The following is a 26,602-nucleotide window of genomic DNA, read 5'->3' as shown; positions in this document are numbered from 1 at the left end:
CTGTGGAGCAACAATGTTCTTGTTATACTAAGTATACACCAGAGGCTCCCGATGCTGCCTAAAACTCAGATCACAGCCAATAGTTATACCAGAATGACTGGACGAGCGAACGCGTGGGTGGATGAATCCAGCCGCTGTGGGCTTTACCTTTCAGCTCTTCAGTCTGCTCCTGAAGCTTCCGCTGTATCTGCTCTTTTTGTACTTCCAGCTCCGAATTATGCTTCTGAAGCTTTGCCAATTTCTAGCAAAGGGAAGCAAAACCTTTTTTGAAAAACCTCATTTTAAGTTTGGTCACCATTGTCCTACTTGGTGAAAGGCTGTCTTTTTAAAACAGTATGTGTGCACATGTGTGTGTATGTATGTATGCATGTGTACACACACACATTCTATCCGTGGATAGCAGCCAGCACCGGCACACGGCATCACGCTGCATTCACCTTCGCATGCAAGGGCTCCAGGTGACCGCAAGCAGACGCCAGTTCCCAGCCTGCAAGGGCTGAGATCAAGGAGCCAGACCAAACCAAGGTCACCTCACATGTCAAGGCGTCTTCGCTATCCTTTTCTTGAGCTTCTCGACACACAGGGTATTTATCCATTTAGTAGGATGTAAATTATCTGTGATGTACTGTGGATTCACATTTTGAGAGTGTTATGACTCAGGAAGGCAGGCTGTGTGATCGTCATGTAAGTTCTACTATCTTAGCTCCTCTTGGTCAAGTGTCTGCCGGGCTGGCAGCTGAAGGTGCTGATAGATGGTTGGTGACCAGCAGTGTGGGCAGTGCCAGCAGCCAGGCACCAGGCCTTTGGAGGCACAGAGATGCCCAGGACTCCAGGCTGCCACAACCTTGGGTACTGAGGACTTTGAAAAGTGCGGGAGGATGGGCAGGAATAAAGACACCTTGCTAGAAATTATCAGCTTGTGCTTGGGCAGGGCTCTGTGATAGGCGTTTAGCTAAATGATTTCACCTGAAAACTTCATCCTCAAAACAACAATGCCAAGTTACTTTTTGTCATTTCTGTTTTACATACGAGGAACTGAAGTTCAGAGAGGGTGAGGGCAACTTGCCTAAGGCCACCCAGCCAGACAGCAGCAAAGACAAGCTTTAGAGCAGGGACACTGGGTTTTTACATCTGCTCTTCTGACCCCACTGCCGAGATGAAGACCTGCTGAACTCTGCGCTGCTGTCCTGGGTGAGGTGCCCAGGGCTCACACCAGATGGGCCAGCAACAGGGGACCAAGGTGGTCCTGGCGGAGGGGGAAGCAGCCACAGGGCTCCTTCTTGGCCTTCGTCTCTTGACAGAAGTGGAAAGGAAGAGGCAACGTCATGTTGTGTTTCTTCCTAGACTCTGGGCTCTGCCCTCTGTCCTCTGAGAGGGAGGCCCCTCTGACAGCGGGGGCTCTGTGGGGACACACGCTGAGGTCCCTCGCATGGGAAGACTCACAGTGATCACCAGTCACAACCAGCACCAACCTCTTCCACGGTGGCCTTGTATCTCTGCCCCCTCTCCTCATAATTGCGCCTGTGGGCAGCTGCCCTGTCCAGTTCCGATTCCAGTTTCTGAACCTTCTCCATATCACTGGCCCGAGCGGCAGCCAGGCTGGTCAGCTTCTCCACCAGCCCGTGGTTCTCTCTGTTCTAGAGAACAACAGCAGGTGCTCAGGGGCTTTTCCCACGTAAAGAAACCGTTCCCTTGGCTTCTCGCAGCCTTTAACATGGCATCTACGGCTCTCAGAGGTTCAGTTACATTGGCCACGTTTGTCACTGTGAGGGCGTGTCTGAGCATCCTCGTCCCAGCGACAACAGCGAGGCAGAGCTGGTGGGTTAATGTTCCTGAGCTGGTGGGGCTCTTTTACTGTGGGGCCGGTCTACCCCGGAGCACCAGGCAACTCGCGTGGTGTGGGCTGGATCGGGTTCCCCAGTGCCCCCAAGTCACATGGTGAAGTCCTAACACCCAGCACTTCAGAATGTGACTGACTTTAAACAGAATTAAGGTAAAATGAGGCCATGTGAGTGGACCTAATTCAGGATGACTGGTGTTTTTATAAGAAGAGGAGGTTGGGACACAGACACACGCAGAAGGAAGGTGCTGTGAAGACACAGGGAGGAGGTCACGGTTCGATTCCCGGTCAGGGCACATGCCTGGGTTGACAGCTCGATCCCTAGTCTGCAGGAGGGGCGTGCAGAAGGTGGTCAATCAGTGATTCTCTCTCATCGTTGATGTTTCTATCTCTCTCTCTCTCCCTTCCTCTCTAAAATCAATAGGAATATATATATATATTTTTTAAAGACATGGGGAAGAGATCGCCATCTGCAAGCCCAGGGGAGACAACTCAGTGGAAACCAGCTTGCCCAACACCTTGAACGTGGAGCGATATTCTGCACAAGCCACATAACACACGCCTGTCACACAGCAGCACAATAGGGGAAACTGCATCAAAATGTCAAGTGTATTGGTTTGCACGCTGATCCATTCATTAAGGATCCTTATGGTATAGCTAAGGCTACATTTAAAGTTCACCTCAGGAGACTCTCAGTATAAACTGAGGCAGCCCAGGCGTGAGCTCCATAGGCCTGGAGGCTGCATATTGCACAGCCCTCGCCCACGGGCAGAGAGCAGTGGGAAAGGCATGGGGAGTCTTCTCACACGAGGCAGGGCTGCAGCTAGGCCATATGGACCTTCAGGCAGATTAGGAAATGGCAGCTCCTCTGAGCCAAGACCTCCCTGAGGGAGCCTGGCTTGGCACCCAGACAGCAGCAGCTCTGTGCAAATTAAAAAACGCACCCCTGCCTCCAGGCAGCCCATCTCAGTGCCAGAAGACATGGGTCGGCAAGCAGAACCAGGCTGGGTTTCAGCCCCACTGGCCCTCCTGGGCAGCTGCCCTGTGCAGTGTACAACCTGCACGAACATATGTAGCAGCCCTATAAAATGTGCTTCTATTTCCTGGCTCAGGGTTCATGTGACCTGAACCTCCTGGCATGGGTATAAATTTGACTGCATAGCTAAGGAACTGGTCCAGAACAAAATATATCTATCGTAAAAAGTAAGTATGAAAGATGCATTAGGAACACCTACCTGGTCTTCTAGCTTTTTCTGCAGGCGCTGGACCCTGTACGTGAGCTGAATGTTGAGCACGAACCGTCGGATGCTCTGGAACCTGCGCCGGGCCAGCCACGCCCGAGCATATTTCTGAAGGATCACAGCCTTGTGTTCCTCCAGCATCTTTAAAACAAGATTTTGTGAAATGCAAACTGGCTCGCCATTCTTTCTCTCATCAACACCTCCAATGTTGGGAGGTGCAACTACCACAATGTTCCCACAGTGCAAAATACAGATTTCTTGTAATCAGCCCATAGGGACCTACAATAGACTTTTGAAACAATAGCCAAATTCCACCTGTAGCAGCCATGTCTGGACATTCACATACCAGAACTTGCTGCTCTAGGAAGGTCTTCATGCAAAAGCACTATCTCACTCTAGGCACACCTCAGAGATACTGTGGGCTCAGTTCCAGAAACCGAAATAAAGTGAATATTGCAGTAAAGTGAGTATCATGAATTGTTGGGTTTCCCAGGGTATGTAAAAGTTATATTTACACTATAGCATGGTTTATTACGTGGGCAGTAGTATTATGTCTAAAAAGCACAAAACAATAAAAATACTTTATTGCTAAACAATGCTACCCATCACCCGAGCCTGTTGGAAAAATGGTGCTTGATCGACTTGCTCAACACAGAGTGGCCACAAACCTTCACTGTAAATATTAAACCCCCACAATATCTGTGAAGAGCGAGAAAATGAGGTATGCCAGTACTGCTGATGAAAAATAACACGAGCCCTGGGGAAGCCTGTGGTCCCGGCCGCACCTTGCGATACCTCCTCCGGGCCAGGCATCCTCGGGTGTAGGCCTGGATGGTGATGGTGGCCATGCGGATCAGCTGGTACAGACTGCGGACAAGGTACCCACGGCAGTGCTTCTGGATGATGATGGCTGCCCAGGCCTCTTTCAAGGCCGCCGCGGTCACAGCTTTCCTTGGTTGAGAAGAATGGGGAGTCAACCTGTTACCCACAGCGCACTGGCTTCTACAGCATGTGCTCTTTCCGACTAAAGAATAGTCCCATGTTTTGCAAATCTACACATTATGCTCTGTGAGTGGTTTATTGTAACGCCAGATTGAGATCAGTCATTACCGTCTCCCCTTTCACCCTGATCTGAATATGCTGGCTCCAGGCACGAGGAACTTCACACTCCTTCATCCAGGCTGATAATCCGCCTCCCTCATGCTCACAGGGACAGTGGCAACAAACCTGTGCACTGCACTTGCTCCTTCACCTGTTCACTCATTCTGTGGGCCATCGGGCTGAAGGCTCTAGATCAGGGAGAGGGTGGCAAACCAGGGCCTCGGGGCCAAGCCTGCAGCTGTCCACCTGAGATGGTCAGGTTCTACAGGAACACACCACGCCTATGCTTTACAATATTCCCCGTGCCTGATGTCATGCTACACGGCAGAGGTGAACAACTGTGAGAGAAACGGCAGGGCCCCAACAGCTCTCACAGAACACGTTTGTCTACTCCTATCCAAAGGACTGGAGAAGACGACAAAGCTCCTACCTTCAGGTTTTACCACCTTGTGGAGCAGACAGACTTATACGTGGCCAAGTGGGATATGAGAGAAATAGAATGACTGCTAAAAGACCCGTCAGCGAGATCTTATAGAACTGCTTGGGAAGGGCTGACCCGTGAGCCAGCCCCTGATGGAAAAGGATTCTGTAGACAGTGAAGGTTGGAAAAGCATTTCATACTGGAGGCCTAGCAGTGCTGGAATGTTCAGAAAAAGAGACTCTGTCTAAAACTGCTTGAATATGAGATACATGGAGAAAATTAGTAGTCAATGAGGTTAGAAAAACAGATGGGAACCACTTGTTATTAAAATATATATCTATATATCTATAAGCTTAAGTGACCTTTAGGACCAGTTGACCGGTCACTCTGACGACACACTGACCACCAGAGGGCAGATGCTCAACACAGGAGCAAGAAAATGAGGTCTGCCAGTGATGTCCCACAGCCAACTCCTGCAGCCGGCCAACCTCCCTCGGTCCCTCCCCCCGGCTGCCTGGCCCTGATCAGCCCCAATCAGTCCTGATTGCCAGCCAGGCCAAGGGACCCCACCTGAATTCGTGCACTGGGCCTCTAGTTGAAATATATATGTATTAGACACCTACTATGTGACAGCCACTGTGCTAGGTACTAGTATGGGTGTAATGGGAACCAGACAGGTATGGTCCTTGTCCTCACAGAGCTTCCATTCTTATGAATGCATCCAGGCCATAGCAAAGATTGAATGCTTGCCTGGTCAGTGTGGCTCAGTGGTTGAGCATCCACCTATGAAGCAGGAGGTCACAGTTCGATCCTCAGTCAGGGCACGATCCCCAGTGTGGAGCATGCAGGAGGCAGCCAATCAATGATTCTCTCTCATCATTGATGTTTCTATCTCTCCCTTCGTCTCTGAAATCAATAAAAACATATTTTAAAAAAATAAAAAAGATTGAATGCTCTTTGGTAGGAAACAGAGGCTGCTGGAGGCATCCAGGGCAGGAGCAGGGCAGTGGCTGGATCAGGCCCTGCTTTAGAAAGATGGAGAGAAAGGCGGCAGGTGAAGGAATGTGCTCGAAGGGTGTAAGGAAGCGATGACAGAGGCCTCACCCAGGGCAGGTGCCCAGGAATGGGATGAGTGGGACAGACACAGAGGCAAGTGAAGGGTGCATGGAATAGTCAGGCCTCTGTGATTCCCAACTGGAAAGGGAGCACGCACTTGGGGAAGGCAATAAGTCCAGGGTTTCCTGCCCTGGCGGCTGCTGTTAACTGAACTCAGAAGCCCGGGAGGGCGAGCCTGGCTGCATGTGCATGTAAGCCAGTTGCCTGGGGCATGGGGGCTGCGATGGAAAGACCAGTTTGGGGCGGGCTGAGATGAAGGTGGTGGTGCACCAACCACATGGAGAAGCGCAGGAAGAGGTCAGGCTCAGTGACACACCTGCCTTCGCAACTATCCTAGGAGCATGCCAGGAAGCGTGCCAAGGAGCGAGCCAGGCTACACACATGGAAGTACACAGTGCAGACTGGGAAGAAGGCCTGTCCACTGGCCAGCCCAACATGGCCTCTTGGGAGCACCTGAGGAGGGTGGGACGGGCATGGCTGGTGGGACTGCCCTGCGCTCAGCCATCCCCTTGGGCTACCACGTAGCCTTGCCGGAGGGCTCTGCATTTGCTGGCAGGGCCTCCCTGTCAATCCCCTCAGGCATGCTCTGTCTCCTGTCCTCTGCCGGTAGGCTGGTCAGTGGCTATTTTTGGCGTCTTTACTCAGGGGCTTCACCGAGACCCTAGTCTTCCTAGGCCCCTTGAGTGTGCCTCTTCCACAAAATACCACGTGCGGGCGTGCACATACAGTGCGATTGAAACTTCATGGCCCATGCACAGAAGTCGGTTTTCGGCCTGGGCAAGTCTATTTTGAAGAAGTTTTTTTTTGAGGTGGTTTGGACATATAGAGAGGATGAACGAAAGGAGATAGATGAAACAAGTATACAAGACGAGTGTGGATGGAAGAGTTGGAAGGGATCGACCTCAGCGAACATACCTCAATCAGATTGAGGATGTTTTTAGCAAAGGCCAGTTTAGGAATACCCTAATTAAGTTAATAACAATGTACCTACCTATATAGTTTAAGTTTAAAAAAATTGGCTCTCAAAAGAAATTTCAATCGTTGTACTGTTGATATTTGGCTCTGTTGACTAATGAGTTTGCCGACCACTGTCCTAGGCATTTTCAGTTCTCACAGACCAGGGGCCCAGTCCCTCCACCTGGTCTCATGGGGAATTCTGACCTCTTCTGAGACACCCTGACTGGGGCTTCCTCTCTTCTGGGTCCCAGTTGTCACCTGTCCCACATGGGGACAGGGGGCTGAGTCAGCACTACCTGCCCTCAGGGACACACCCTTCTTATCGGGAGGCTATGGCCACCTCAGGGACATATTCCCTGGTCCCAGGAGAAAGGTCCTTTGTCCTTGACAGGCTCTTCCCCTCTCCCGGATGTGACCAGCAAAGAAAGCTGCACAACTGCACACATTTCCTTGGCCCCCACCTACCTGACGGTGTGCTGCCCCCGGAAGTACTGCTGGATGGTCAGGGCGGCTTGTCTCTGGCGGAGGAATTTTTTCCTCTGGAGCCAGCCACGGATGTGCTTTTGTATCACAACACAACCCTGCCTCAGTTTATCCAATCGGAGCTTCTCTAAATAAGCCACTTGGCCTGCTCTGAAGAAAATTTTGGTTTTACCAAACTGGTACTGATTGGAATCCTGGAAGAGAAAAATAATATAATCAAAAACAAAATCTTCTCAGATTTTCTACAGTATTTGGGAAAGACGTTTAGAGATTCAAAGATGCCCAAAACATTTGTTTACATTTTTGTTCTTTGACATAAAGCAGACAAACTCTGGTCATGATCTAGAAATTTACATTTTGACTTGTTTGTCCACAAAGGGGCACGGGCACCGGGAAAGGCTTGGTTGCTGTCTTCATTTTGGCTCCTCTTTGACCCCCTTCCTGACCATCATAACTCCTTCCCTATCTCTTTTCCATCATAACTCACTGCTTCGGCAATAATCTAAACCCACGCTGAAGGCCACGTCTGGAACCCTGGCTCGGTGACATCTGGTGGACTGTGTAACATAAACCAGGCCCATGGTAGATCCCCAGGATGTGGGAGAACAAAGCCGGACAGGAGGACACTGGGGGAAGCCAGGGTTGGAATTTGGGTCCCTAAAGGAGACGCCTGCTGCCAGGAGGTGATGCCCATGAGCCTGCTGCTCTGACCTCCATAGCACATACAGGCGTAGGGCCCATCTTCTTTCCTCTTAGCCACCATGACAATTACAGTCCAGCGACTGAGGCAGGGATGAGGAAACGCGCTTGGGAGACGCGCTTCCTGGTCTGAGCCCACGACTCGAGGTGAGCGAGCCTGACCTGGATGAGCCTGTGTAAAACCACCTTGCAGACCTCCTTCTTATCACCGAACGAAAGCTCTTGCTTGGTCATGAGGATACCATAGCGACTGTAGAACTCGATGTACGTCCACCTGGAAAGTCAAAGTGGATGTAAGAAGGCGTGCCAGACAGGGAGCGTGTCATCTGTCACTGCTGGTGGGGTGCAGTCTGTTCTGGGGTGATGGCCCTGACCTCTGACCCGCCTCCCTGCTGGGACACCACCTGAATCTCATGCGGAGCACACCTGTCTACACCTGGACTGATTTTATTAATGCTCAGCTCCAACAATGTCCTCTCCCCCATCCCTGCTCCCTTTCCCAGGCGTTGGGAGGCCACGAGTGACCCTGGGCAGCAGCTGAGGTGGGGGATGGGGTGGTGGTGATGGCAACCTCCCTTCCCTTTCCCCCTCCCCCTGCCCGTGCTGCCTGCCTATCACCCTGTTCTGGCCTAGAACAGTGGGACAAAACTTGGGAGCATCTTACGAAAGTATGTGACAAATTGGGCACTTTCTCCCGAAACAAGGACAGACGGCGTACCGGGATGGGTAGCTCTGCGCACTGATGCGAATAGTTTCCAGGACGCCGCAGGCTCGCAGCTGCTGGACAATTCTCTTGGAGTCAAACCTTAAAGAAGAGAATTTTACAAGGTGTTAAGCCATCATCATGGACGATCGTGCCCATGAGTAGTGCAGCAGAGCTGCCCTGACCGGGAGCCCCCAGGGAGCAGGCTGTCTCTGTAACCCACAGGCCACAAACAGCAGACGGCTAATGAAGATTTGTTGATGTCAGGTGAAAATGGCACCTCTGTGACACAGTTCAGGAGGCTGAGGACACAGAGAAAGGAGCGGCTGGTTCTGCTGTAGGCGACAGGGAGAGGGCCTTATTGGGGAAACACCACTGGGCTGAGCTTCGAATGACAACAGAGTGGAAGAAATGTTCAAGCTGACCTCGTCCAAGTGCTCGTTTGATGCTTGAGTTCCCTTTACAGACACCCAGCAGGCAGCCCTCTGCCTTGGGTCTGGCCCTCTGGTGACCACATCCACCACCAACAGGACAGCACATCCCCTCAGCCAGCCCTCAGCTCCATCAGCTAAGAGGGACCCAAGACCTTTCACTCACAGGTCTGGAGCCCTTTCCCGGGGCCCCAGAGGAAAGTCTCATGTCTCCTGCCACCTCGGAAGGTGAAACTGTGACCTCCCTCCTTCAGCCTTTCTCCTTTAAACACATACAAAGTCTTTCAGAACCAGGGAACATGCTCGGGCTTTCTCAGTTGCATAAACTTCAAGTACAGACTGTTCTTTCACCTCTTGCCCTTTGCTTCATGCTGGAGATAAGGGGCCTCGGCCACAGGGGTTGTGCTAACATTATGTGTACAGGGCAGGATCGTTTGAATCAGAAACAGTAAAGTTCAAAACAATCGTAGGCACACTCCCCAAATATTATGACGGAAACACTCTGCCGCATGAGAGCACTTACTCAAAGGGCAATTTCTCATCGTTTGGCTTGATGCAGCGAACGTAGTGGGGCGTGGTCGCGTTGAGGGTCTCCATGAGCAAGGACAGAGAGCTGCGGAACTGGGAGACAGAGTCAGACAACAAATGTGCTGAAAGGGAATGCTTACATCAGCGGTTCTCAACCTGGGGGTCGAACGACCCATTCACAGGGGTTGCCTAAGACCATCGGAAAACACATATAATACATATGTGTTTTTGTGATTAATCACTATGCTTTATTATTTATTTATTTATTTTTTAAATATATTTTTATTGATTTCAGAGAGGAAGGAAGAGGGAGAGATAGAAACATCCATGATGAGAGAGAATCATGGATTGGCTGCCTCCTGCAAGTCCCCCACTGGGGATCGAGCCCACAACCCGGGCATGTGCCCTTGACCGGAATCGAACCTGGGACCTTTCAGTTCCCAGGCTGATGCTCTATCCACTGAGCCAAACCGGCTAGGGCTAATCACTATGCTTTAATTATGTTCAATTTGTAACAATGAAATTGGGGGTCACCAAAACATGAGGAACTCTATTAAAGGGTCGAGGCATTAGGAAGGTTGAGAACCACTGGCTTACATTGAGGCAAAAAAAGGCCCCACCTTGGTAAGTTAGGAGGAAAAGTTAACTTCATGCTAAACATCTATTATGAAAGGTTTCAACTCATGACTGCAGTTATCAGCGTGTCCTACTGCCCTGGATGGAACACGGTTCTGTCCCACATTCCCACACAGCAGGAAGTGTGGTAAGTCACGCTACTGTGCAAATGTGCGGTTTGCCCAGGTGTGTGTGGCCTCGGAGGTTGAGGTGCGACCACGAGCAACTACTGCTTTTCTTTGCATTTGAGTTTACGTCCCATTGGATGAAGCGTGGTGCCATGTCCAGGCCTGCAATGTGGGTCCGCCCAGAGCCCGGCTCCCTGGGGCCTGGCTGAGCCTGTGGCCCCTCACCCTCAACACCTCCTGGTACCTTGCTCCCCACGGTGGTCCGGAACTGCTTGTTGTTGGGCTTGATGACTTGCTTGGCAGATTTCATCGTGATCGCTGAACCAAAAGGGGAAGGGGGAACTGGACTTTCTTGGAAAAACTTGGCGCAGAGGTGAAACTGGAAGGAGCAGAGAGGATTTCAGTGTCCAAAAATGCTCACCCACAGCCCTCAGCTGGTACAAGCCACGTAAATGACCACAACAAGCCCATCCAAACCAGTGGAGGGTCAAGCGACAGTCTTTACATCAAGTCTCAATTCCTTGAGCGATCTCCTCACTCAGGATGACCAGGAATGGAAGCAGAGATTGTCTGTACGTGGGCATCACTCAGTGTCGGGAAGGTGGAAACACGTACAAGGCCTACCTGTGCGCCTGGAGTCTCCCTCCCACCCCACATCCTCACTCCCACAGATCCAAAGCCAATCCATCATTCAAGGTTTTGTTAACATATTTTTCACCCTGCCCCTTCACAAGGCCTTCGCTGGTGCCCAGCAGGAAAGAATTCCACATTTCTCTGAACTGTCTTAATCTTTTATTTGTACCTCTTCTAAGACACTCATTACTTTCTACCTAACCAGTTATTTCTTTAAATGTCCATCTTCTCTCTTAGAGTGAACCTCCTATTTTTTATTTTAAATTGGACATTGATCTCCTTCAGGGCAGAATCTCTGCCTGATGCATCCTGGTGTGCCCATGGAGTGGGTCTGAAACCCAGAGTCTCCGAGAGCCTATGTGCTTTACGGGAGACTCATCGGTGCTTCCACAGGATCTGCCTCCGTCTTCCAGACTGGACCCCAGGCTAAGCTTGGGGGTGAGTAAACAACTGGCAAATTAAGTCAACTAATTTCTACACAAGATGCAGGCCATTTCTACACTGGATTCTCTACCATGAACCAGTTTCAATGACTGAAGGTGTCACGGCCAGTGATTGATTTATTGTCATTAGTGGAATTCCCTGTGCTCATCTGGGAAATGGTCAAAATACCTGAACATCAACAAAGGACTGGGATCTTTTTTTTTTTTTTAATATATTTTATTGATTTTCCACAGAGAGGAAGGGAGAGGGATAGAGAGTTAGAAACATCGATGAGAGAGAAACATCGATCAGCTGCCTCCTGCACATCTCCTACTGGGGATGTGCCCGCAACCCAGGTACATGCCCTTGACCGGAATCGAACCTGGGACCCTTCAGTCCGCAGGCCGACGCTCTATCCACTGAGCCAAACCGGTTTCGGCGGACTGGGATCTTTTAAAAGAAGGAAAATAATTATGATAACCAAATCGTCACAAAAATGAAGGCTTATGAAATATCCTTTCTCTCAAATTTTAATAAAGACATGTTTAAAGAGGAAATTTAAAAAAGCCAGAAGTCACTCTTTTGGTGACACTAGTGATCACACAGAACCATGGGTTTGAGGAGCTTCCCCAGCCACAGCCACTGTCCCTCCCTGTGTGGTTCTCTCCCCCTCGTGCTTGGGTTTTCCTCGCACACTCAGCACTGCCTACCATTGCTGATTATGTGCTTAACTCTGGTGCTCCCTCCAGGATGTGAGGCAGGAACCCCATCTGCCCTGCTCACTGCTGCGTCCCCAGAACTTAGGCCAGTGCTTAGCACATGGCAGGTACTGCATCAATAGTATCTGTGGCTGAATGAATAAAATGTGAGCTGTGGTTCTTTAAATGGCCAGATCAGCTGTCCTTCTTCTCTGTTACTTGCACATTTGATTTCTGAGTTTGCATATAGCAGAGGTTTGTATGCTTTCAGAAGCTAGACCAGGGGTGGGCAAACTTTTTGACTCGAGGGCCACAATGGGTTCTTAAACTGGACCGGAGGGCCGGAACAAAAGCATGGATGGAGTGTTTGTGTGAACTAATATAAATTCAAAGTAAACATTATTACATAAAAGGGTACAGTCTTTTTTTTTTTTTAGTTTTATTCATTTCAAACGGGCGGATCCGGCCCGCGGGCCGTAGTTTGCCCACGGCTGAGCTAGACACATATTTTAGTCCCAATTCTAAAATAGCTTTTTGTATGTCTGACTTACAATTTGCCACTGCAAGACACACACACACACACACACTCACACTTCGTACTCTTTCCTGACACGCGTCTGCATAATGCAGAACGTTAATTACCCCTCGGGACTTGACAAACCTTGCTTGCTCTCAGGATTTCAACCAGCATGTCATAGACGGTGTCTCTGTTCTTTTCAAGGAAACCTTCGCATTTATACTCCACCTATGCAGAGGAAGGAACTCATTATTTCCAAAAAGACAACAGCAGACAGCACCTAAGTACCAGAAGTTTCTCTTCTTTTTAAAGAAAGAGCAACGAAGGGGCTCTACAGACAATCTTCCAACAAAGAGATTCGGTTTCTGTTGACCACAGCCACCCCAACAGATGAAGCTTAGAAAGCTGGGAACATGGCACGGACGGAAGAGGCCGGCTGCCCACTGCCCGGGTTTCCCACTGGCCGCTGATCTCTGTTCTCTCACCTGTCCATTCCCTCTGGCCACACTGACCATTCTCTGCAGTGTGGGCGGTTAATACACACGAAGGTCTAACGAGACCTGGACTGGGGCTCACCTGGCCTTAGAAGCCACCGGGGAGAGGAAACATTTCAGGGGTGTCCTTTGGGTTCAAACAGAAATGTTTTCCTAAATCAGCATTGATGGGGCAGAAAAGAAAGAACCTGACCACCTGACCACAGAGCTTCCCAGAGCCAGCAAAGCTCTTAGAGTCGGGGTGAGACTGGGTGAGTGTTTGCACTGCTTGAATCAGGCTTAGAAAAGCTCTCCAGCAGCCCTTGCAGATTCACGAGATTTCAGGAATTTGCTTCTGAGTTATATATTTTCATATGTGACATATATCCTTCGTAAATTAAAAAAAAATGTTTGAGAATAAAATATTAGCTATGAGGATGCAGGCTTTCGGTGCTGGGACCTTGAGGCAGAGCAGGTGCTCAGCGACCCCCGAGCAAGGACTCTGCTTGTCCCTCTGGGTGAGGAAGGGTCCTCTCTGGGATCCCTGACTGTCTGTAAACGCTCCCTTGTGAATGAAGTACTTGGATTCTTGTATAAATGCTTCCAGCTGGTGGTGTGAGCCACTTGTTGAAATGAGCAAAGCTGTGGCAAATGGAGAGCCTTTTCGATCGGGGAGACCGTCTGTGGGGAAGGTCACAGAGAGCTGTGTGCCTCTGTCGGGGGCCCGGGGACCGAGGGAAGATGTGCCGTCTTGTTGCATCTAAGCATAGCTGCCTCACTTTCTAAATGACTATGTCCTCGGCTTCCTGAATTGAGAGCTAAGCTGACCTTACAGTGTGTGTGTTTTTCCCACCAATCCGCAGCCCACTCGAGTTACTGCCTCAATTCTTTTACGAGGCATTTCTTGGAAGTGCCAGGTGAGAGCATGGGATGTACAGAAACTGTGTGTTATAAAGAGGGCCTCTGAAATAAATCCCAGGGGTGCTTTGCATGAAGTCTGATCCTTCCTTTCTTTCCCCCTTGGGGGCCCCAAATAGGAAATTATAAAGGACACCTCGAAAATGTAAGTATAACTTGTTATATCATCATCCATCTCACTTGCCTCTCTTCAGGAACCAAATCTGAGAAGCCCTAAGCCCTAAAAGGCTATCACATTTAACAGCACTCCTCTGGCCCACAGAGTTGCTACCGCTTTCCAGCCTCCTGTCCCTCCCAGGCCCTCGGTCACTCGCACGGCCAGCACACGCTGACCCACAGCACCGGCCGCTGGGACAGGCAAGCACAGCCCGTTCCCAGGATCCCCAGTGCTGGCCAGGCCTCGAGCGTGACACCCACTGAGGAGAGGAGTTTCCCTGGGAAAGGAAAACAAGGTGAGAAGGCACGTCTACGGCAGTTGGTTATGGCGATTTGTCTTTCCCCTTCGTTAGGGAGGGGCGAAAGTAGGTTTGCAGTTGATTGTAGGGAAAATAACACAATAACTAATAAATAATCATATAAGAATAAGTTGTTTGGGTACTCACAACGCTAAACCTACTTTTACCCCACCCTGTATTTTCAAAGCTTTCTGCCATGTGATTTTTACAAAATAATTTTCTCTTTTAATAGAGTAACATTTGTTTCATTAAAAATAGGTTTATCTAGAAAATAAAGATCACCTAGGAAACCCACCATCTTCGCCAACCTATGTCACCCATATAATAAATACATTACAACTTAGTAACAAAGGAAAACCTCAAAAAAAGGCATAGCTTTTGTTATAAGAAACAATTACGCTGTCCTGATTATAACAATTTCACGGAGAAAATAAAATGACAAGAGGTTGATAAATTCATAGTAAATCCTAACGCAGAAATGCAGTCCACTGGCAATATGTTTATCTTTAATATATTGTACAACAGGAAGCAGTACAACAGGAAGGCATGTGTTCTGTGATAAAGACAAACGAAGAATTGCTGCGTATACTCATGTCCCATGAGTTGGATCCGACCTGAGAAGTCCCTGGCCAGCCTCTCCCACGGGAAGCAGCTCTGGCTCCCCACACAGCGCCCTCCCAGATCACTGTACCTTATCAGCAAAGTGCTGGATGATAAAGGATGCATTTGACATTCTGGGCTTTTCAAACAAAGAGTTCTTGTTGACGAAATTATTATACAGCTTTTGAAGCCAGTTTTCATCAGTTCCATGTGGCAACTGGAAGAGGAAGCACACCAAATATCAAGTAAATATAAGTATACTTACATTTTCAGCACCTGAAAATCAAGAGGAAGGTTGAGTAGAGGCAAGGAAAAGTGCTCATTTTTTAAAAATAATTTTTTTATTTTTCAATTACAGTTGATATACAATATTATATTAGTTTCAGGAGTATAACCCAGTGAGTGAGACCTTCCCCACAGACGGTCTCCCCGATCGAAAAGGCTCTCCATTTGCCACAGCTTTGCTCATTTCAACAAGTGGCTCACACCACCAGCTGGAAGCATTTATACAAGAATCCAAGTACTTCATTCACAAGGGAGCGTTTACAGACAGTCAGGGATCCCAGAGAGGACCCTTCCTCACCCAGAGGGACAAGCAGAGTCCTTGCTCGGGGGTCGCTGAGCACCTGCTCTGCCTCAAGGTCCCAGCACCGAAAGCCTGCATCCTCATAGCTAATATTTTATTCTCAAACATTTTTTTTTAATTTACGAAGGATATATGTCACATATGAAAATATATAACTCAGAAGCAAATTCCTGAAATCTCGTGAATCTGCAAGGGCTGCTGGAGAGCTTTTCTAAGCCTGATTCAAGCAGTGCAAACACTCACCCAGTCTCACTTCCTAAGTGATCACCCTGGTGAACCTAGTATCCATCAGACATCATACACAGTTATTGCAGTATTACTGACTGTACTCCGTATGCTGCACTTTACATTCCTGCGACTATTCTGTAAGTACTTATTTGTATTTTTTAAATCCTCACCTGAGGACAAGTTTTTATAGATTTTTTAGAGACAGCGAGAGAGAGAAAGGGGTGGGAAGAGGGAGGGAGGGAGTGGGAGGGAGGGAAGAGGAAGAGAGAGAGAGAGAGAGAAAGAAACATCGATGTAAGAGAGAAACATCAATCAGTTGCCTCCTGAATGTGCCCCAACCAGGGATTGAACCCACAACCTAGGTGTGTACCCTGACTAGGAATGGGACCTGCAACCTTTTGGTGTATGGGATGACATTCCAATCAAATGAGACCTTTATCCCTTTCACCCTGTCTCCCAACCCTCCTCCACTCTGGCAACCACTAGCTCTCTCTTTGTGTCTATGAGTCTATTTCTATTTTATTTGTTTGTTTTGTTCTTTAGATTCCATATATCAGCAAAATCATATATTTGTCTTTCTTTGACCGACTTACTTCATTGAGCGACTTACTTCATAATATCCTCTAGGTAAATCCATGTTGTCACAAATAATTAAGATTTCATTTCTTTCTATGGAAAAGCACTTAATTCTGAGAAACCAAGACATGTGGGGCCTTAGGAGTGAAGGGCTCTAAATCCACAGCTCCTTTTTAAAAAGCATCTCTAGCCCTGGCCGGGTGGCTCAGTGGGTGGGAGTGTTGTCTGGTACACCACTAGGTGGTGGGTTCAATTCCGAGTCAGGTCACATACGTAGTTTTCCAGTTCAATCCTTGGTTGGAACATGACAGGAGGCAAATGATTGATGTTTCTCTCTCTCTAAAATCAATTAAAAAATTATAACCTCGAGTGAGGATAAAGTAAATAAATGAATAAATAAATACTTTTATAAAAAAGCAACTCTAGGCATAAATCTGTCCTTGATCTCAACAATCTTCAGAGTGATATTTAAATGCCTATATCAATGCCCTTTTAGAACAAAATGTTATAAGCTAGGAAATGGTCATATAATAACTTAAGAATGAAGAATTTTACTTCTGTAAAATGGGCAGTATTTTTATATTTTTCTCCAAAGAAGTCCAAAGGTTCAGGGAAAAGTAGCACTGGTTCCATTACGTGCACAAGACTTTATCCTCAGTTTTATGGGAAAAGACTGGCACCTAAATGTAGTTCCCCTCTCCCCTGGAAAAGTTTTTCTTTTGTTTCACTGCCTAATGAATAACTACCTCCTTGCACTAAGATCTTACCTCCTCAAACTAAGCTAGCTGCAAAACTTGTTCTTGCTACTAGTGATTTTAAAGTTCTCAAGTATATTCAGCTGGAGCACTGTGAATCTAATACCTTATTATGTTCAAACTAGAGGCCCGGTGCATGAATTCGTGCACAGGTGGGGTCCAGCTTGCCCACCCGAATCAGGCCAGCCAGCTGGGGGGAAGGGACGCGGGAGGTTGGCTGGCCGGCCCTGCCCCCGATTGGGGGGAGGGCTGATCGGGGACTGGGACAGCTGGGCGGGGGGAGGCTAGAGAGGCCCTGGGTGGTTGGCGGGCTCGCCCCCTGGTCGAACTCCAGGTCAAGGGGACAATTTGCATATTACCCTTTTATTATATAGGATGACTCCTGTATACTGCTTTGTGACACTGGTCACCTAGGGCTATCTGTGATTTTCTAGAGACCACCTTATCCTCTGTCCCCTGCCCCAAGTAGATCATTCCAGAGTGCTTGGCACTGACGCTGGGCCTTTAGTCTTATATCGCTGCAGGTTTTAAAGCTCGGGGCACCAGAACAGATGATCTGTGAGAAGAACCATGGGACTGAGAATTCTAGGGAGAAAACGCCAATAAGTCTTCAACATTATAATCTTTTTTTGGTACAAATAAATATCTGAAAAAGAAACAGAACCTATGTTTGAACATCAAAACACCACCTTTAAACCAAAAAATGACTAGTGTCCTGGGGATTATTTGTTCCTGTGGCCCCATGAGGGGCACTGCGAGGCTGACTCACCACAAAGTTGCTCCTCCCAGGGGGAACTAAGAAGAGAACTCCTAGGGACCCCTTCTCCCAAGTGTATGGCATTGATTTTTCAGCCACACACCCCGATGGGTGAGTCACAGAATCAGGAACTCACTTCTTGTTAGTCATTAACAATGGGCACGGGGTCACTTGCTACTTCCATGTGCACACACCTAGGGACAGCCTCAAAGGGCGCTATACAATCCACTTTACAATATGCTCATCTGTTACTACTCACAAGTTGGGGAAAATTTTTTTTTAAGTTACCAAGCATTCTTCATCCAGCAACTCCAAAATGCCCATTTTTGCTTCAATCAGGTCAATAACTGATTGATTGTCATAAAAATCGATCAGAGTCCAAGGGATATCTTCCTTCATATATTCTTCTTGTTCAAGTTTGAAGACATGCTGGGAAGAATCCAGAAGTTAATGCAGAGTAAAACAGAACATTGAGGTGTGCTTCCGAAGAGTAGGGTGTAAGCATTTGGAAGATGGAGATATAGGACAGATTTTCAATGTCTGTCGAGGACCAGAGGTGCAGGCTACACCCCTTATCCATGACCAATGCCACTGCATTCCTATTGCAGGTTTAGACTTCACTCCCCGACCCAGTCTGGGTGGGTGCTCACATCCCATCACCTTCAGCACCGATGGCACTCAGGGTGGTCCCGGGGCCTCCCTGCTCTCGCGCTGCTGCTCTCCAGGATGGAGCCAGCCTGCCGAGAATGCTGGCTGTGGGCCAGTGTGAGGAGCCAGCCACTAGCAGAGCTTCGTTCACTACTTGTGAGGGTACCAGGGGGCTTCCCAGAGCCTGGCTCAGGCTTTTCCTGGCTGCAGGCGGCAGGGGTAGGGGCTGTGAGGAGAGAGCCTCCCACAGAAGCATCCCGTGGGAGCAGCTCTGAAGCGCAGTAGGTGGTTGAGAACCAGCCAGAGAGAGAGCACAGCAGCGAAGGGGGGCGATGGGAAAGCACAGTAGGATGAGGGTGGGTGGGTGCAAGCCCCCATGTGGCCTTTCCTAGGGGCAGTGAGGACCCAGGAAGGGGAGGGATGAGTGAGAGAGGGTCAGGATGAGACCTAGTAGTTCAGCTTGGGGTGGGGGCAGAGAGGCCCGTCAGGACTCAGTTCTGCTGTGGCCGGACACTCGGGAGGTGGCCTGGAGGACTCTGGGGGAGGAAGATGACCAAGAGCCACAGTTAGGACAAGCATTAGGCCAGGACACTGTGTCAATGATAGTGGTTTAACCACAAAAATAAGCAGGAGGGTACAGAGGCCAAGAGGGGAAGGCGGTGGGTTCCCTCTGTCACTGCTGAGCTGCCTGAGGCCACCCGGTGCGGGGGCCCAGCAGCAGCCAGATTCATGGGACAGGAGCTAGGAGACAGTCCTCACTAGGGCTTCAGTGCTGACATTTTAAGGCATTACCCCTCCCAGGAGGCTCTGCACATTGACAGAGGACTCGAAAGAAAGGAGGTGGAGAAGAAGAGGAGGAAACACAGTTGCAGCCTCTGCTATGCTATTTCTAGGAGGTGTCTTGCATATGCATTATTTTAAGTTGTGTTGGGGAGAGGGAAGATCTGCAGATTTATATTTTAGTTATACTGCATATCTACTTGGAATACAGCTTGGCTGTGGTCATTAAATGCAAAACACAGGTATCCTTGAGAATGCTAATAGAAATTTTCAATAGGATAACATGGAATGCTTACACGTGGATTAATCCTGGGGTAAGGAAAAGGAAAAAAAAGAAACACTTACTGAATATGATTCAACATTAGGTCTTCTCAACAACATTAGGTGGGTGCTACCGAACCATTTTTTAAGTGAGGAAACTGAGTCTCAGAGAGCCCGGGGTCCCAGAGGAAGCAGGTGGGAGAGCTGAGACTCAAACCAGTTCAGTTTGGGCAAAAGTCCGTGCTCTCCAGGATGTCATTCTGTCTTTTCTTCAGGGTTGTGTGGGAGAAGACGACTTTCAAAAGACAAGCAGGAGAGTTCACCAGGTGAAGATGGAGGGTGGGGAAAGGACGGGAACAGCAGGCGGGTGACAGCAGAGCAGCAGGTGCAAAGATGCAGCGTCTTGCAAGGACGGGGCCTTCAGGAAGCTAACAAACCCCTTGGTCTGGCTGCTCATCGGGGTCTGTACCCGAGAAAGACAGATGAGGAACTGGAACTGAAGAGCAGGCAGGTGGCTCCAGAAAGATAAAATAGGAAGGTGGGAAGGTGTGATTTCAGACACGGCCACAAGGTGGTGCAGGGACGCCGCGTGCGGCTCCTTTGCTAATCACAACTCGCAGAGGGAAGAAGCCTGGTTTGCCTCCTTCCTGATTCCCTGCGCTCAGCGCCAAGAATGAGTTTCAAGAAGGGAGAAAAGTCACCTACCAGGTTAAACTGCTGTTGCAGTTTTTCATTAGCGTAATTGATGCAAAACTGTTCGAAGCTGTTCACATCAAAGGTTTCAAAGCTGAAATGCAGTTAAAATGTAAATGTAAAGTTAAAATGTAACTTGGAGGACATATACATCATTTATTGGTCAGTATTTTTTGGACAAAGTTCATAGCTGAAAAGTTAGCTGTGCTTTCTGAAAGTTTTAACTATACCTGAATGCTTGACAGTCAATCTACAGCATAAATCAGCTTTTCCCAGGTTGCCTCAGAAGGAATGGTATGTACAAAACACCCACTCTGAGGCAGGCACTAAATCAGGCCCCTAACAATATCATGTATCATTTCATTCACAGCCGTACTGTTATCATCACTTTGTAGATGAGGAAATAAGGCTCCGAGAGGTTCGGAAACTTGCCTGAGGTCACACAGCGATGTCAGACTGCTGTGAGCCTGCCGGGCTAGAACACTGACGCTTTCGGTAAAAAAGCAATGCTCTTTCCTACTCCCTGCTCGCTGCCAGTTGGAGGGAGAGGCAGCACAGTTCTGCCTCCACCAGGGTGCTTTCCCAGGTCTTGGAAGAAAAGGGCAAGTTCATTTAATACTATATCCCAGCAGGCCCCAGCAGGTCTGCGACAGACATGCCCTGCCTCCATCCTCAGACTTTCAGCGCTGTCGCTGGCACTGCCCTGAAGTTGCCCACTTGTGGGCTGGCAGGAGGTGGGCAGGTGACAGAGAGGGGAGGGGAAGCAGGCCGGAGAGCGGCCAGTAAGCTGTGCGGGGCCGTGGCAAACAGGATTATCCTACGGGGCAGCTGCTACCAGGTACTCAGCTCCCGCCAGCTGTGGCCATGGATGAATGCAGGTCAGGATGCTAGATCACCTGATTCTCCAGAAAAGCGAGAAATCTGGACGTTTATGTGAATTATCCCATGTTATTGGCTGAACAAAACTCATGCATGAAATTCCCCACCCGGCCAGGGGAACGCTTCTGCCAGGAGGAAGTTCCCCGGTGCTTAGGCATCAGCATAGATACACATCACTTCCGCTGAACACCACCCCAGCTGGAGGGCTACAGCGACCCCACGGTCACACGTGAGGGTCAGAGGAGACGGTGACCATCGCGGAGAAGGCAGCCAGCAAATGTGCCAGACATGCAATTTGACGCCAGCTCTTGGTGCCTCCAAAGCTGTGGTTCTTCACTTCTCTATCCCCCGGGGTCCTGCCATTGCCAACATGGATCCCCTGGGAGTGTCACTCGACAGCCAGCTTGGCTCAGTTTAGACTTCCTGGGCTGTTTCTCTAAACAGCTCCAGGCTGACTCGGAGCAGAAGCTGAACCCACACAGCCCCATTCCACATGCACTGGGCGGGAGGGTGGGCGGCGGGGGAGGTGCTGAGGCTGGACACTGCGGACAGGCCAGGGCTGGTTGGGAAGGGTCAAAAGGGCCTCACTGTGCTCCACAGCGCACGGCCAAGGCCAGAGGCAGGGCTTTCTGGGGCAGGAACGGAATGTCACTCATCAGTGATTATTTCCCTGCCCTCTGGCCCACCTTCCCCAGAGCTAAAGTTCACAACCCAACGGAAAGAACTAAACCTATGACTTAAAAGGCCAGAAGCTCACTGGCGATGACAACACTTCACATTTGAACGATGCTGATGGTTCTAAGGATATCTTTACCAATTCTTCTGTTTGATCTTCATCATACCCTGCGACAGAGGCCCCATTCTACAGATGCAGAAGCTGAGGTTCGGAGAGGCTCTGTGGCTTTCTCGGGGCCACACGCCCGGTACACTGCAGTGCGCACTCCCAGGGGTCTGGCCTCCCAGCCCAGGCCTTCACAGCTCTGGGGCCGGAGAACACAGACACCACTGGCCGGGGGACCCCAAGCCCTCAAGTTGTTCCCAGCTGCACCTCCGAGCTCACAGCTTCATCTTTAAAGGCTCTGAGTGAGGGAGCACTGCTTATGAGGCTGCCTCATTTCTAGGCCAAACTGAGCTCAGGTCTCTCCAAAGTTTCAGGGTGCGCACGGAACAGGCATCACTAGACATGAGCATCCTGGAGAAGGCATGAAAGGACTCGCCTAGGCAATAGCATTGTTACTTAAAAAGGGGTGCTTATTCTCTTGGAGGGGTACCATTTTGGAGGGGTGGCCGCAAGCATGTTACTTTTATACTTTTTGAAGAGGAATTTAATTTTAAAGTTAAAATTTAACACATACTCTAAGAAGTCCTTGTGAATTTATAATTATTCCTGTCTCAGGTTTGCACATTTAGCCAAAACATTCATATTCCTGGATCTGACTCTGGGCTACATGCCATTCTTCTCACTTACTGCTCCTCGCACTCAGCTGCCTCCTCTCTCCCCATCCCCAGCTAACCTCCCACGCATTCCTTTCAAAGAACCATCCCCACCTAATTACCTACCTGCCCACTCCACTAAAATTTACATCCCAAAAGGGCAGGGGCCATGTGTCTATGTTGTTCACCGATCACACCCAACACGGGGCCTGGCACATAGATATTTGTATAGCTATTTGTTGGATGAATGAAATAATATATTCTTATAATAAAGGCCTATTTATTTTTAAGGCATTTTTAAAAACACAGAAAACAACAGAGAATAGTACAACAATCACCTATTTCTACCACAAAGAGACTATTGTTTTACAAGTCTACTTACATCCTTATCGGCTGCTCACATACCTTTTTTAGCACAAGGAAAGGTAAATAATTTACTAGAGATCCCCACAATGTCTCAGTATTTTATAACGGTTGACATGTACTATTAATTGGTAGTCACTGCATTAGTTGAGTCTAAGTTAAACAAAGTGACTCCCTTGAGGCACCCTCTTTACCTGGGGTCAGTGTGCCGCACTGCCCGCCCTTCCCCAGGTGGGGAGGCCCAGACCCGACTCTCCCCTCTGCATGGGGTGGGAGTGGGCTGGGCTGCTTTTCACAGCCCTGGGGGACTGACAGCTCCCAGTCTGGGCGGAGCACTGTGGTGCCTTTCGTGGGACAAGCTGCTTTCGTGGTGCCCCAGAGAGAAGCCAGGGTTGGTCTGGAAGGGGAGGGCTTGGGCATGGAAGGCTAGGTGCCAACAAATAAAGCCGGAATGTGATGGCCCCTCGCGCCCACCTCCACACGGGCCTGGCCGCACACGCCCTCTGGGTGTCTGTGAGCATCGTTCATGGGGGTCTGGACTAGGATTTAGGAAAGCATGATGGGGCAAAGAGAAGAACAGAACTCCAACGGGGGGACTCCTGGGTAAGGGCTGGGGCAAATGCAATACCCGCATTATACGGGAAAGGATGAGGATGTAGGTTTGGGAGGCAGCTTGGCGAGAGGCCTTGGTTTGAGTCCTCCTCTGGCCTGTGGGCCTGGGCAAGGGCAGGACCTCCGGGACGTCATTCCCAGTGAAACGGGAAAGGGACATGGGGTCCACACCTCACGGGGTCTCTATCAGGAGACAGAAGTGGGCCAGGGCCTCCCACGGTGCTGGGTCCTCCCCCAGCCTCGCAGCCTCGCTGCTCCACCCTAAGAGGGGAGAGTCTCAGGGCTGAGTGAGGGTAGGTGAGCAGCACATGGAAACCACCCGGCATGGTCGCGGGCCACGGTGAGCTCTCGAGGGGCCGTTGTTAACTTAGCATTTACTAACACACTAAATAAGACACTGTCGCCCAGGAGACTGGACTTAACACCCATATGTGCAAAAACCGAGGACACCACCTCCCTGATCACAGGAAACACAGAGGAGAAGCCAGAACCGACCGATCTAAGGATAACGGGCATTCGACATTCAAACGGGGAAAGACAGGCTCTTACCCATAAATGTCCAAAACACCAATAAAAGTGTGCTGCTTGCCTGAAAACTGCAACGCTTGGTTAATTCTCTCCACAATGAAGTCAAACAGGTGAGCATAGACCTTCTTGGCCAGCGCGTCCCTGGCGTTGGCGGCCTGGGGCCTGGTCATGGGCTTCACCACCGTCTCCGAGGTCGTGATGATTTTGCGATTGCACAGCCACTGAGCGACGCTGCCACGCTCCAGGCCCAGGAGCTCGCAGAACACCTGCAGGTGACTGTCATCCGCCTTTGAAAACAAACACGGGCCCCATCAGGGCCGTCAGCCCCTGCCCCCCACTTAGCCTGCATGAGAGGAGGACGAGCTGGTGTGAGAAAGGCCAGGACTCAGAGACACGGCCAGGCCTGGGCGTGAAGCGGGAGGGCCCAGCGGCAGGAGCCTGCATCTTGCCCCTGGCAGGAGCCTGCTGCTATCTGCATGCGTAGGTGTGCTTTTTACCAGGGCTCTTTTCTTCTTCGTGTAGACATTCATGAGAATAACTAAACACAGGCCCCCTACCAACCATCACTCATATTTGTCACAGAAGACACACACATAAACTTAGTGTCCATTAATAAAGCAACCTGTCACAGAACTTACACGGTAAGAGGTAGGAGGTGTCCTTTCTGCTTACAACTGTCCCGTGCCCTTCAGGCCCTACATAACCTGTACCCCTCAGCCCCCCATTTTCCAGCCTCACCTTCCACCCCTCCTTTCACTCACTCCTCTTTGGATATACTGACTTTTTTTGCTATTTCTGAAATTACACTCCTTGCCCCAGACACAGGCAGAGTTCACGTCCTTGTGTGCAGGCCTCTGCCCACTGCTGCCGTGTCGGAAAGGAAGGAGGAGGATTGGGGTGTGAGGCGGCCTTTCACAGAGAAATTTTCTGAAGGCCCTGCTCCTCTCTACCCTACTCTGCCTTATTTTCCTTTTGAACAGCCATCAGCAGCTGCCAGAGACTGTGACTGTTTATAGTGTCTCCTCTCCTCTGATTAAAAGCTCCTCGAGGGGCACCTTGCTTTGTGTTGGTCACTGCTGTTTCTCCAGAGCCTACAACAGTGCCTGGCACATAGCAGTGCTAGTCAAATTTGTTGAATAAAAGAAAAATACATAGAAAATGCACTTCCCCCTCTTCTTCTGTTGCAAGAGAAATAAGCTTTACTCTTTGAAGACAACCCATGGGAACCCTTGCTTTCCTCTTCCTATTAAGCTGGCCTCCCCAGTTGGTCCAACGTGCCTGGTGCTAAAAAGCAAAAGCAGGGGAAGCCTGAGATGTTCTACCGATGACCCTCCAAACACAGGCAGGGTGGAACAAGCAAGCCGCTTACACTGACTGCAGACCTCTCGTTGCCCACTGCTGTGATCTGCACGTTGCCCAGGTGCAGGATGGCTGCCAGGATCTTAAAAACATCCATCTGAAAATCCTCCTGGAAACCTGAAGACAAAAATGTTCCCAAATTAGGAATATTGCACTTCTTCTCTTCCTTAGCCACTAGGAAGCGAACACCTGGATTCCTTTAAGATCCTCTAGGACAGTGATGGCGAACCTTTTGAGCTTGGCGTGTCAGCATTTTGAAAAACCCTAACTTAACTCTGGGGCCGTGTCACATATAGAAATTTTTTGATATTTGCAACCATAGTAAAACAAAGACTTATATTTTTGATATTTATTTCATATATTTAAATGCCATTTAACAAAGAAAAATCAACCAAAAAAATGAGTTTGCATGTCACCTCTGACACGCGTGTCATAGGTTCGCCATCACTGCTCTAGGACCACTGGTGCCAAGAGCTGGACAGGGAGCATGAAGTGGACCCCAGGTGAACCTGGCTCACTCTTCTCCCCAGTTGGACTTGTGCAAACACACAGTGTGAACTCTGCAACCCGCTAGGTCCCCCTCAGCCGAGGCTGCTGGAAGTCCCACACAAATTAATACCCAGGTGCCCGGGAGAATCGGCTCTTGTTTATTCTGTGATGTACTTGCTTTATCTTTTTTTTTTTTAATATTTTTTTATTGATTAAGATATTACATATGTGTACCCTCTACCCCCCCCCCCCCCCGCTCATCCCCTCACCCCCCCGTTGTCCGTGTCCATTGGTTAGGCCTATATGCTTGCATATAAGTCCTTTGGTTGATCCTTCCCCCTTGCCCCCACCCTCCCCTACCTTCCCTCCAAGGCCCGACAGTCCAATCAAAGCCTCTCCTTCTCTGGATCAGTCCTTGTTCATCAGTTTATGTTGTTCATTGTATTCCACAAATAAGTGAGATCTTGTGGTATTTATCCGCTCTCCAGTTCCATCGATGCTGTGGCAAATGGTAAGAGTTCCTTTTTCTTCTTCCTCTTCTTAAAGAATACCTTTCAGCATTTCATATAATGCTGGTTTGGTGGTGATGAACTCCTTTAGCTTTTTCTTATCCGTGAAGCTCTTTATCTGACCTTCCATTCTGAATGATAGCTTTGCTGGATAAAGTAATCTTG

At 49.3% G+C, this 26,602-nt stretch overlaps 1 protein-coding gene across 1 annotated transcript in view; it reads right to left on the bottom strand.

Moving 5' to 3' along the window:
- Positions 1-26,602, bottom strand: part of MYO5C (myosin VC) — a gene marked incomplete at its 5' end in the record, with an annotated part of 90,189 nt that overhangs the window by 34,622 nt on the left and 28,965 nt on the right. Inside the window, 15 exons of the mRNA XM_081090252.1 lie at positions 148-241; positions 1,473-1,637; positions 3,076-3,222; positions 3,867-4,032; positions 7,142-7,353; positions 8,021-8,132; positions 8,577-8,663; positions 9,516-9,613; positions 10,508-10,642; positions 12,679-12,762; positions 15,072-15,197; positions 18,171-18,311; positions 20,277-20,358; positions 24,102-24,367; positions 25,450-25,556. Of these exons, the coding sequence (XP_080946378.1) occupies positions 148-241; positions 1,473-1,637; positions 3,076-3,222; positions 3,867-4,032; positions 7,142-7,353; positions 8,021-8,132; positions 8,577-8,663; positions 9,516-9,613; positions 10,508-10,642; positions 12,679-12,762; positions 15,072-15,197; positions 18,171-18,311; positions 20,277-20,358; positions 24,102-24,367; positions 25,450-25,556 (2,022 nt within the window). The remainder of the gene's footprint in view (positions 1-147; positions 242-1,472; positions 1,638-3,075; positions 3,223-3,866; positions 4,033-7,141; positions 7,354-8,020; positions 8,133-8,576; positions 8,664-9,515; positions 9,614-10,507; positions 10,643-12,678; positions 12,763-15,071; positions 15,198-18,170; positions 18,312-20,276; positions 20,359-24,101; positions 24,368-25,449; positions 25,557-26,602) is intronic.

Source organism: Myotis nattereri, assembly GCF_964212035.1.
Source record: "Myotis nattereri genome assembly, chromosome: 1".
NCBI classification, from domain to species: Eukaryota; Metazoa; Chordata; class Mammalia; order Chiroptera; family Vespertilionidae; genus Myotis; species Myotis nattereri.
Note: the sequence above shows the minus strand (reverse complement) of the source record. Positions and strands in the feature narration are given on the sequence as shown.